Source organism: Lontra canadensis, unplaced genomic scaffold (assembly GCF_010015895.1).
Source record: "Lontra canadensis isolate GAN:19392208 unplaced genomic scaffold, GSC_riverotter_1.0 scaffold275, whole genome shotgun sequence".
Lineage (NCBI taxonomy): Eukaryota > Metazoa > Chordata > Mammalia > Carnivora > Mustelidae > Lontra > Lontra canadensis.
The window spans coordinates 147,167-160,228 of record NW_022631269.1 but is presented as its reverse complement, the minus strand read 5'-3'; the positions used below and the strand labels follow the sequence as shown (position 1 = coordinate 160,228).

The window sequence follows — 13,062 nt, the reverse complement described above, 5'->3', positions numbered from 1 at the left end:
GAAACTCCATTATCTCTGTCAGGATCCCAGGTGATGCTGATGGACGGTGGGCCTCCTGTTGAGCTGTAAGTCCCGTGGTCGTCCAGGTCCTCTCTCTTGCAGAGAAGGGGAAGACAGGAGGAGAAATACCAATGTACAGGCAGAGGAAAGCAGACAAATATAAAGGAAAGCAAAGGATCATAAAGAGAGATGAAGACTAGGAGATTTGAAAATATGGCCCTCCCAGCATCCCTCCCTTCTTAGTCCACGGCAGCCCATTAGGGTGGCTGAAAGGTCCTTACATGGCTCTGCCCATAGCCCAGGACCCTCGGTGCCTAATGTGGGGCAGGTGGGACCACCCGGTGGCAAGGACTCTTCCAACAACCACAGATGGGAGTTCTCAGATGGCCCCTCCGCCGGAGTCAGACAAGTCCAAGTGCTTCCCCAGGCTTCCAAACCCATCCATCTGCACCAGGAAAAACATGCCAGTAGCTGACCCAGGGAAGGCGGGGGGCAGGCCTCCCTCTTGGGTACAGCTGAGCCCAAGGCCACCTGAATCTTCCTCTGCACAGTGGTCGGACTCCTAAATCACCTAGACTGATTCAAATCTCAAGGCTGGCGCAGCCCCAAGACCCTAATAATGCGAGCGGCTCACTGTGCCTAATGTCTGTGCGAACAGCTCATTTACACTCAGTACCCGTCGTCCTGCTCGGGTCCTGCAAGGAGGGAGCCTGTGTGACGGGCCTCCGATAAATGCCCAGGCTGCTGAGTCTCTAATGAGCTTCCGTGGTGGAGCACTGGGCGAGGACAGCTCTCACTTGTTCTGGAGGGAACTCCGCACGCTCCGTACGTCTCCCCTGAGAGGACCCCGGAGGTCATGCCTGGTGTCCTGCGGACTTCATCCCATCGACCTTTTTCCTTTACTCCTTCCGCTTTGTACCCTGGACACATCATAGTTTTGTGACACGCATCGGTCCCGCGAGTCCCCCCAGTGAATCACAGGACCTGAGGAGGATCCCGGGGATCTCCAGACACCCAGGAGGGGAAAAAATGCAGCCCGGCCAACAGCTTACCCAGAGGACCCAGCCAGGTGCACCAGGCTTCCGACCTACAGAAACCGTGACCTAACAGCTCTGTCTCGTAAAGCGCCTGGTCGCTTTTTACAGGAGTAGCACAAAACCAGGGAAACGACAGTATCTCTTCTGCTAATAAAAAGGGTAAATATCTCAAGGAAAGTTTTTAGAATCTCAATTCACTCTGAAATTGATGTCAGGGAAGCATAGGTTAAAAACCAGCACCTGAGGAGTGAGAAGGGCCTCCGGGAAGGTACGTGCTTTAGGGTGAAGAGCAGGTCCTCTGTGTGAGAGGCCAGAGAGCCCCCAAATCCGCCCGATCGTCTTCAAGAGACTGTGGGTAGAATCTTAATTATCAGCTCGTGGGACTTATGTGGCCAGAGCCGGCCGTGTATGCAGCCTGGGGCGGAGACAGCACCCCGTGCGCTGTGGGGACGGCTGAAGGACGTGCACGGAGAAGCGCCTTTCCTAGAGGAGACCGAAATGCAGAAGGAATTCCTGCCCTACAGGAGCTTCCAGAAGCCCTGAGCCGAGACAAGGGCCTCAAAGGGGCAGAGCAGGGAGCTCAGGAGAAGCATCCTACCTCAAGGGAAGGTAGATTCCCCCCCTGCACTCATCCAGCAAACATTTACCAAGGCAGGTCTCTGTGAGCGAGCTCCCCGGGTGTGGGAGGGAGGCCACCACACCAGTGGTGACCACGCGACGGCCAGTGGGACCGAGGAGTCCAAGCATCCGTCCTCAGCTGCGCGGTCTGGGGTCAGGAACACCACTATCCTTGGCCCTTACTCCCCTGGGCTCCTTGAAACAAGGTGCCACATGGTGATGCTTGGGTTTGGGTCCCCCCAAAACTGCTTAGCTAAAAGACAGGAATGGTCACAATGTCGCATCCGTGTACTGGGGTGGGATGGGGGTAAAAGTATGAACCTTGGTTAATACAACTAAGAATAAGCACGCATTAATGATCCATTACCTGATTTCGAAAAGCAAGATTTAATTTGGAACAAAAGCTCTCTATATAGGTAAATGCTTCCTTAACTTTTAACTGTTATTCATTCTTAGTTAATGTTGGCCTTAACCCTGGTTTGGACCTGGAGTGCCTAGAATTAGCTCAATGTCGATCGAGAAGCACTTCCGGTCACACACTTGGCAACTGCCTGTTTGGGGGTATTAAAGTCAGCTGGTCCCTAAACACTAATTCTCTCCCGTTTTGTTCTTTTACCCAGTGTTAGACAACTGACTAGTTCTTCCTAATTCAATTTAAATCAACATCTGTCGATGAACGAGAAAGAGGTCCAGAGATAAAAAATTAAATGGACCATGATCTATGAAGTTATACTAAGTAACAGAGCTCTAAGGGAGTTCAAGTGAGGCCAATTCGTTACCCGAGTATTATCATTTTGTGGCTTGTTAGCGTTACAGATAAGCTAACGAGCTACCAGCTAACAAGTCACGGCTTCTTCGCTGATACTTCCCCTCTTTCCATGACAAGACAATGTTTTAAGACTTACCTAAATATCCTTACCTAAATTACATGGAACCTAAACTGTATATTTTTTATTGTGGGCAAATTGTCCTAATATAAAATTCACCACTTTGGCCACTTGTAAGCGTGCCGTTGTGTACCACTGACAATCACACGGCTGGGCAACCGTCACCATCATACACCCCTAGAACTTTCTCATCTTCTAAACTGAAGCTGTCCCCATTAAACAGTAATTCTCCATTCCTCCCCTCCCCTGGCCCCTGGCAACCATGTAAAGTGTATTTCTTTTAAGATTTATTTATTCATGAGACAGAGTGTGTGGGAACAGGGAAGAGGGGAGAGCAGAAGGAGAGGGAGAGAGAATCTCAAGCAGACCGCCCACTGAGCGCAGAGCCAACAGACAGCTCGATCCCAGGACCCTGAGATCACGACCTGAGCCAAAATCAACAGTTGGAAGATCAACCAACTGAGTCCCCCAGGCGCCCCAAGTGTATTTTAATAATAAGAAGAAAGTAATTCCTTCTCCACCTGAGAAATCTTCTTGAGGCCACAGCCCTGCCCCTGTTGCCCCAACGGCCAACAGCAACGCAGCAGACGCTTGCCCCAGTCCATCCTCAGAGCTCCTCCCTCAGGGCACCCTATGATCTGAAGACTCAAAACTCTGCATATCTGATAAAGTCCCTATGTTTTAATATTCAGAAGGTCAGGCGAGCGAAATTTAATTTTTCTCAAAGAAGCGTGGGTATGGAATCAGAAGCAGAAAGCACGTCCCTGGTGTAAGAGAGTTTAAGTCTTTGTGACGCCAAAGAGTCCCTGATACCTACCCCCATGAAGGACAAGGGACCACACAAGTGCCCAGGCTCCTGCTGGAGCCAGACGTGTGTCCCTCAACATGCCGTCGTCCAAGCGGAGACTGCCCATGACGTGTGTGTCAGTCTGGAGACTTTCAGACACCTCACTGAACCGGAGGACTCGGAAGAATGGGTTTACTCGGCTGAACAACGGACACCAGCTCCCGGGCTCTGGGAGGGAAACTACACTGGGCTGCACGTGACCTCACCCCTTCGATCGCACACTACGTCCAGGCACAGCGGGGAGACGTTGTCAGTGTTTCACTGCAGCACGGGGCTGTCTGACTTAGCGCATGGATCATACAGGGCCACGCGCATCTTACATTCTCTTGAAAACACGCTCAGCTACTTTGGGGGGCTCCGTCTCTGTGCTCAGTCGACAGATCCACAGCAACAGGAGTGACTGGCACAACTCAAACCGAGACGTCTCTCAGGAAGGAACATACCGAGACGCTTTCTTCTCGCCGGTACTGCTTCCAGTTCCTCCCGCCGTCACTGAACATGAGGACGTAGCTGGTCACCCAGTCGGAGCTCCCGTACCCTCCCTGCGTGGCCACAGCTGTGACCTCCATTCTCTCTCCGAGGTCGACCTGCAGCCACTGGTATGTATCCGACACAAGTGGAGACCAGCCACCGGCCCCTTGAGGGGAAACAGAAGCGGGAGAAGGTAGTAAAGGGAGAGGAATAGTTAAGACCTGCATTATCCTGTGAAGAAAGAGACCATAAATAAAACTTCCAAACATCAGAGTTCCAAATTCTGGAACGTATAACCCCCCATGATCACACACACAGACACACACGCACTCAGAGCCACGGGTTAAGTAAACAGATGAATCCTACGTTCCTCATGAGTTGCTCTAGTTTCTCGGCCATAACCCTGACTCTCGGGTGTCCAGCGGTCCCAGGCGACACGTGGCCGACCAAACACCAGGTCACCGCATCCCTGCTTGAGACTACTATCTCCGCTGGCCTGTATGTATGACATGCCTTTGGACGGACCTGAAGGAAAACATGCAGACCGTGGTAGAACTAGAAAAGCTGAGTTCTGGAATCCCAGCATGAGGAAGTACAGTACCGAATGATGGGATAGGACGGGTGGCGATGGCAAACCCGACACTCGATACACTTACAGGTTCATGCGAGAAACAGGCAGTTCGAAGAACCATCTGAAACGCAGAGCAGCAGGGGTGGACGTGAAGGTTTTCCTGCGCAGGGAGGGAGGGCCTGCGGGGCAGGGGGAGCTTGAGGGAGAACACAGAGCGAGCGAGTAACAAGGACGTTCTAGGTCTTCGAGACAACAGGTGCAGAGCAGAAACTACAGGCTTTGTCTCGTCCGGTGAGAAACAGATGAGACACAGACTCAGAGGAGGCTCCCGGAGGCTGTGTTGGGACATATTTTGTTCTTTCAGGTCCCAGAAACGTGGGTTTTGAATGTGGACTTAAACGTCATATTGAAGTTTCTGGTTTTAAATTAATAAGCAATTAAAAAACTGGAAAATAAGTTTGAAGCACCTTCTGGAACCAATATTTTGCCAATTATCCGTGTCCAGAAAACACGAGTCATGGAGGTCGTCTGTAATATGATAAGAGGGGTTTTGGAAAACAGTTTTCCCCACCGTCTGACACCTCGCTTGAGGTTCTCATAACGAGGCCTAATGCATTAGACCGCATTGACCGTCTTCCTGTGAGGGGCTCTTACTGGCCCCTGCACTGGGTTTGCTAAGGCCTGTAGGGCTGGGTGTATGTCAGGAAGTGTGTGACATGGTCCCAGGATGGCTGGGAGGGAAACGGAAGTGGGGTGCTTGCATCAGGATCAGGGGCATCCCCAGGGGGGCGGGCACGGACGTCTCTTCACTACATCCTCCCTTCATCATGTCCCCCATCACCACGTCCTCCCTTCACCACACAACGTGTTCAAGCACGGCCTTCAGGAGAACCCAGGCTCTTTCTCATTTCTTTCTACCCAGATTTCCCAGACTGAATCTTGGTTCAAGTATTCCAAATTTTCCTCTCAACGTACCACAAGCAGAATGCCTTTTTCTTTGACCCAGAATCCAAAATGTGCTGCATTTTGGGTTGTTCTGTAATGCGTCTTTAACTTTTTATTCTGAAATAACTTCTAATTGCCCAAAGAGCTACAAACGTGGTAGAGGGGATTCTTGTCTCCTTTGCACCAGTTTCCCCCAAAGTTACCATCTCACATCGTCATGGGGCTTTTATCAGGATGAAGGTATTTACATGGTACAGTATTAATGCAACAACAAACGTTATTTGGATTCCCCAGTGTCCCCACTGACCCCAGTCCTCTGCACCACGAGGCTGTTTACACACCGAGTCTCCTCTGTGTCCTCATCCCATGCCAGTTCTGCCGCCTTTCCTTGCCTCTTGTGACAAGATTGGTTCTGCTGCTTTGTCCGAGGGCCCTGCTCATGGCTGATGACTGGAAGTCCTTCCGTATTCTAGCTGAGAGCCTCTCACAGTCCGAGGGACATTCCTTGGCAGGCGGGCGTGATTTTTATAATTGTTGCAAAAATAACCTTAAAAATTAGGTGTTGGCATTCAGCAGATCATTTTAACGTGGGGATTCCACATTTGAAATTTCCTACGGATCAGCTTGGATCTCTGAGGGACTACTGTATCCAGGCTCACCCTAGTTCGCAGCAGAGTCCTGTAGAAGGTACTGATGATACCCTTGCAGGCATTTCGCCATGTTTCCCTGTGAATGTTAACCTCTCTCAAGGCCAGGAAGTATCACCAGCATGGCGTCACCCGTGCGGGGAGGCAAATTCAGTAAACAGATCAGGATGCTGCTGGCATGTTGCCCCGGGACCAGCCTCTCCCACAGGTGCCGCTGCCTACCTGCCAACCAGCCTCTCCCACCTGCAGGTAACAGACCCCGAACATCTCCTCCTGACCTGCGTGAGGACGTGCTTCTGGCAAGCATGCCAAGCCATCTGATGAACTTGGGGCGGTGACAGGCACGGAACGGGAACAGAATCCCCTATGCCGGGGGCAGTTTGCTCCAGCAGGCTAATGAGGTCCCCGTGCACCCAGATCGCTGCTGGGTGCTGATGTGCAGAGGGAGTCTGCATCCCCCGCCCCCGGCACCTGCCTCTCTCCCACCTCCGCCCCTTCCTGAATACAGTGTCACAACTTGTACCAAGGAAAACCTATCTGGGGGCCCCATTGTGCAGAGCAAACTCAGAGCCTGGAAGGTCACCCCACCCAGAACATCCTTCTCCCTCCTGGGGACAGTGTGCTAGCTGTGTGTTGCGGCGCTGAGGGGGATGTGGCAGGAGGATGTGTGCAGCACCTAGTGTCGTCCCTCCCACAGGCTGCCGGGCGCTGGATGACAGTCGCCATTACAACGAGCCATCCCCTCTGTGGCTTCCAGGTGCAGGAGGGGCCACAGCCCCGGCACTGAGCTTTCCGGTGACCTTATCACTGAGGGTCTGTTGCTTGCTCTTCTTCCCAAAGGTAAGACGGTGAAGAAAGACAAACTTGTCTTGCATGCAGATGGGCCAAGGACCTTGCCCAGGGCCCCATGTGGGACCCCACATGCCCCACACCCAGGAAGTGGGACCGGCGTGCCAGCCCCTGCTCCACCAACGAGGAAGACACAGCACTTGAGGTTCCTGTGAGGCTGTTGGATGAAAGCTCCGCCCCTTCCACTCTCGACCCCTTGAATAACCCGCAGTTCCTGGGTTATTCAAGATTGTCTGCTGACCGCCAGCCAGACCGTGTTTAAACTGATCTGTCAGAAGGTTTCTGTCTCTAGTTAATCCTGTGTGACTGCTTCCCCCGCTTTGGTGGCTCCGACAGCGGCAGGGACACTTCCTCGGGGAGAGGAAAGGTTGGCTAGGAAACTCGCAGCGGGGCCTGAATTGCTCTGTCTGAGGATGGTGATGACCGTGACCTCGGCCCCTGGTATTCACGGAACACGTGCTCGTGTGAACCACTGGCTTTACGCAGAGAAGAACATGACCCCGGGGGAGAAGAGCCAAACCTCACGCCTTCTTCAAGCTTCAGCGAGCACGAGAGCAGCAACCTGTAAGAGACTCTTCTCTCCGGGAAACCAGGGTGGCTGGAGGGAAGGAGGGCAGGGATGCGGTAGCGGGGTGATGCACATGAAGGGGGTCACATGATGTGGTGAGCCCTGGGTGTGGTAGCAATGATGAATCACTGAACTCTAGCCGGAAACTAACACTGTGCTACGTGTTAACTAATTGGATGTGGGGGGAGAAAAGATACCCACGGAGCAGAAGCCAAGCAGGTTAGTTGGAAGTGAACAGACCTACCCATCTTCAGGGCATCTCTGCCGAACACATAAGTGGCTCTACTACAACTGCTGCCAAGGGAAGTGTCCCTCCGCGATCAATACTGTTGTCTGGGAGGGGATCGCATCCAGTGATGGTGTTCTTTCCTCATTCACTCCGAGTTCCAGGCAGGGCCCAGCAGGAGCGGGAAGAGCAGGAGAGAAGCAGGAGCCCATGCTGCCTGCCCTAGGAAGGTGACAGGCATCCCCAGGAAGGTAATGGACATCCCCAGGAAGATGACGGGCGTCCCCAGGAAGATGACAGGTGTCCCCAGAAAGGCAAAAGTCATCCCAGGAAGGTGACGGGCATCCCCAGGTAAGAGGGGCCAGCGGGCAGACAGGTTTTGGCGACGGTGTCGAGGTCCCCCTGACCTCCCCACTCAGGGGTCCTAGGGCTGGACGCGCTGAAGCCTGGGTCAGACGCTGCTGTTACTGAGGGGATTAAGGCGTTTGCTGCAATTCTGGCTCCTCAAGAGGCAGCACCAGCTGTGTCCAGGTAGCATTCCGGCGATCAGGATGGAGTAGGCCCAGAAACCCTGCCTCGGGGCCCCCAGCAACCCTGCCTGCGTGCTTCCTGCACTGCGCTAGGAGCCTCAGCCGGGAGAATGGGACATTTCCCACAAAGGGCACCCGGAGGGGAACGGTCACCACAGCTGCCTGTGTGAGCCGGGTTCCTACGTGCAAAGACACCCGAAATGGCTTGGTAAACAGACCTTCGACAGTCAAATGAAAATACGTGCTCGGTGCACACCCATCACCCTGAGTTTGCTTTAAATGCCAGAGATCTTGAGGAAGAGAAAGCGCCCCACAGGCATTCACGTGTGACCTCCCCAGGGACTGATTTCCACGCCCTTACGCACCAAGCATTCTGACTGCAGCTCTGTCTGCATAAAACAGACAAAATGGGTCAATCCTGCGTGTTTTGTTTTGCTGTCCTCACACAGACTCCTGAACGTGTCATGGAGACCCACTGAGATCTGACCGGAGGCTCTCAGCTCTGACTCGTTGGAAGTTCTGCCCCAGCAAAACATGAGACGGTTCTGCTGATTTCCCACCATGGAAACGGAGCAAGAACTGCCCAGCAAGCCTGTCAGGATCCGATCAGGTCGTAAATCCTTCACTTAATACTGAATAAAACGTGTGACTGAGCTCATTCATGTCCTGTGAAATCTCTGTTTACAAGGAGTGGGGCTCTGGGACGTGCCCTAATTTTAGGAGAGCATCCTCTCAGCGGCCCCGACTCACACAGAACAGACAGGATATCAGATCACCCCCAAGGCCATCGGAACAGGGGCACCTCCCTCTGTTGAGGGCAGACCTGTGGGGAGTCCAGGGCCCCAGAAGGGCAGGAGGCCAGGCCAGCCCACTGCTCCCCACGGGAGCTCAGCTGCACGCTCTCAAGGCAATGTCTCCTTTTTAAAAAATCCAATATGGTGGAGGATCGTGTCAGGAAATGCAGGGGGGAGCTGCTCAGGAGACAAAACCATGACAGCTTAATTAGCCCCCCATCTGTGACTGCTCAGGCAGCCAGATGCCTCTGGGGAAAAAGAAAGAAAATTCCATTTACGCTAAAACTCAAGTTCTCTTGAAGGACTCTGTATGGCTTAATTCCTAACCGTTCGTAAGCACGCCATGAGAGCCTCTGATGAAAAGAGTCGAGGACCAATTACCTGCTGTAGGAAACAGAGTATCATAATGAATGCAAAAATGGGGAGGGCTGAGCGTCACGTCACATGACAAGCAGCATGGTGTGGGGGGGATGCATTTAAAGGATGGCACGTGAACGTGTCAGAGCAAAGCCCACTCCCCCGATTTCCTCAGAGGAACACAGCAATGGGACAACAGTCAGGCTGCAAGGATGGCAGGAAAGAGAACAGGGGGCCCTGGGATCACCATCCCCCCATCAGCCCCTAGTCCAGGCAGGTCTCCCTTCACATTCACGGCAGCAGAGCAGCTGACCACAGGGGGCCCGGAGAGCCCCCAGCAGCCCTTGTCCCTGGCTATGGTCTTCCTAAGTCACAGGTTAAAGGAGCAGTTCAGGACTCCCGTGTCAATTTCAATATGGCGCCTGTGACCCATCAGGGATCCCGGTGCCTCGGGAAGGATTGCGAACTGGACCCCAACACTCTGGCAGACGGGAAGGCCACCTTAGCTGGCGAATCCTGAGCCAGGGGCCCTGGGCAGAAAAAAAATGAAATTCCTAGAAGGGACAATTCAGATGAACATGTATGGATGGAAAACCAAAGTAAAGATAAAGTGTTTATGCCTTTTCTTAGGGAAGTGATCTGAATCACAGCCTTTCTTCTTAAGCAAATTCTCAGGTGTTGATCTCCGCTCAAGTCATGATCTGGAGGGCGTGAGATCGAGCCCCGTGTCGGACTTCATGCTTGGTGCAGAGTCTCCTAGTCCCTCTCCTTCTGCTCCTCGCCTCACTCTCCTTTTCTGTCTCTCTAAAATAAGTAAATAAAATCTGATAAAATAATAAAAATAAAGAAACTGTATGTATTGACTGCTGTCTTACTACCTTATACATCAGGTAGATGCAGCGATCAGCTACATACAAAATCCCTGGCAGGAGCCATGAGGGTTCAGATAGCTCTATTTTTCCATAAAAATATTGAAAGCTCAGAGACTGCTGGGCAAAATAGGGAGGTAAGACAGACACCTTCTTTACAACCTCCAGGTACCATAATATAGACCAAGGACATTTTAATCATATAATCAAGTTGTCTAACATGGCTTCCATCACCAGAGCTTGCACCAAATTTTCAAAAAAGCTACAACTACTATATAGGAAGAATCATCATCATTATTATTATAAAATCTTCCATATTTTATACAATCCACGTTTTACATCATAATATCCTAAACTGAAGTGAACTAATCTGTTCTCCAGCATTTATAAAAGTCAAAAGAAATTCCAGGAAAGAATCTGAGATGTTGGCTTTAATTTTTTTAAAGATTTTATTTATTTATTTATTTGAGAGAAAAAGAGAGACAGAGAGAACACAAGCAGAGTGAGGGGCAGAGGGAAAAGCAGGCTTTCCTCTGAGCAGGAAGCCTAGTGCAGGACTTAATCCAGGGACCCCGGGATCATGAGCCCAGCCAAAGGCAGACGCCCAACCGACTGAGCCACCCAGATGCCCCTGGGATGCTGGCTTTCAACAGAAAATATGCATAGATAATCCTTCAGAAGGATATTGACAAACCGTGCTGTCTCAATCCTGCCTTAGGAATGGGTATGAAATCAGATGGCAAAATGAAGGAATATTTAACGAAATATGTATTGTGTACAATCAGAGTAGCAACAGCCACAAGAAAGAACCTCATCAGTTGATTGCCACGCTCTTAAAAAATTAATTTAAATCTGCAAAGAGTGATCTGCCTACAGTAAATGCATTTTGTACTTACCATTTCACAATGGCTGCTTATGATAGTCTAAGTTATTAATTTTTTAATTAAATATAATGGAAATAAATTCATCTTAAACACTGGGATTTTCCCTTCTGATGCTTATCAACTTCCCAGTGCCACCACACTGACAGGACCAGAATCATAGAGATATTCTGTATATGCAAATCCGAAACACAATACACAGGCCCCTTGGGATCCTTTAAACTAATTCAGGATGGTGCTTATTTGGTTTTTACAGTCTCTGGGCAACCACTGGGAAGTTTCGATGTTAAGCTGGGATTAGAGGAACCACCAGAGCAAAAATAGTAAATTTGATCATTTAATTATTAATTGAAAACCGGCCTCAGTGAGAGGCTATTTTCACCAGAGGACTGAAAGTCACCATGACTGATGCTTCCTAACTACCTGCAGGAGAAAATATCTGCCCAGAAATTGTTCTTCAGAGTAAAAGGCCACAAAGGTAGTCCTCATTGGCGTGATCTCTCCACCCCCCAAACTCACCAAAATCCTCCACTGTGTCCTTACGGGGCCCCGTCAGTCTATCTGATCATTTGTGGGGTTCCTGCACTTGACTTTTGAGGACATGAAAAATTCAAGCTATACTTAAACTGTGATCTTAGAAATACTAAATAAAGGGAGGCAAATGCTCCATTCCAACGCAATGATCTTCAGAATTTACATTTACTTGGGACACAGTCAATTTAAAATTTTACTTTCTGGATGAATCATTCACCAAAAAAGTTAACCTATCCCTTTCCAAGGTGTGAAACATTTGCATTTTCAGTGCATGTGTTACTCAGTCTGCCGAACTACTGTTTGTGCAAACACGAAAGCAACTTCATCGACAGTCCAGGAGCAAGAATGAATGAGTGAACCCCCTACCCTGAGAAAGGAGGCCTTCAGCTCCCTTCTCACAGGTACGATGGGATCTATTTTCAACAGAAGGCTTTGCCCCGGCTTCTCCCAGGCCAGGTCCTGGGATGGGGCTGTTTCCCCATCACTACCCTGTGGCAGCTTCCCACCTCATCGGTGCCAGCCAGTGGCTTGCTGGGTGTTCCTAGTGCCCATGACATTGGCTCATTCATTTGATGTTGTTTTTTTTTTTTTTTTAAGACTTTGATTATATATTTGAGAGAGAGAGAGAGAGAGATTGAGAGGAAAGAGCAGGAGCTGGGAGGAGAGGGAGAAGCAGGCTCCCCACCAAGCAGGGAGCCAGATGTGGGGCTCGATCCCAGGACCCCGACATCACTGAGCCACCCAGGAGCCCCATGTTTGTCATTTTAGTTACCCACAATAAGCACACTTGCTAGTCACCTGTGCGTGGGGTACTCTGAAACTAAAAAGGGATGACAATAATCCGGAGCCTCCAGTAATTCCCTTCTGATTCGGATCTCATTTATGACCATTTGCCGACCATCAGCAGGGAGGAAAACATCAGAACCAACAGAAAAGAAGAATGCTACAGATGCAGGAAGCTAGAAATGATACATCACTGAACCTGCTTCTTCATTTCCATCCAACTGCGATATAATTACTCTTCGAGGCATAAAAATGAATATTAAGTAAGAATGGTCGTTATTCTCTCTGAGAAAGACTTGTGATGGGCTAACAGCAAGACAGCATCAGACTCACCATCTCTGCGATTAAGACTTGCGAACCCCGGGCCGTGGCTGCTGGACAGTTCCGACGAGCTGCTGAAGGACTCTCGTGGCAACGTGGACGCCAGCGGGACATCACAGTGATCTGTGCGGAAAACCCCAAATTCAGATCAACCCCTGCTCCAGGCATTCTCAAATTCTTTCCTCTCTCCCTTCCTGCTTCTCTCCTCTCCCTCCTCTCCTCCCTCCTGTCCTTGCTTTTAGTTAACAGGCCAAGAAAATGCTAGAACCTATGGCAAACGTCGGTCTTGATCAGAGGTGTGTTAGTCGGTGGCAAAGAAAGTAAAAC

At 50.6% G+C, this 13,062-nt stretch overlaps 1 protein-coding gene across 1 annotated transcript in view; it reads right to left on the bottom strand.

Moving 5' to 3' along the window:
- LOC116862611 (contactin-associated protein-like 3B) overlaps nt 1-12,852 on the bottom strand; it is an 87,009-nt gene extending 74,157 nt beyond the window's left edge. Inside the window, exons 1-2 of the mRNA XM_032849969.1 lie at nt 12,748-12,852; nt 3,833-4,026 (exon numbers count right to left, since the gene is read on the bottom strand). Coding sequence (XP_032705860.1) covers nt 3,833-3,958 — 126 coding nt within the window. The 5' untranslated portion in view covers nt 3,959-4,026; nt 12,748-12,852. The remainder of the gene's footprint in view (nt 1-3,832; nt 4,027-12,747) is intronic.
- Nucleotides 12,853-13,062: the final 210 nt, after the last annotated feature.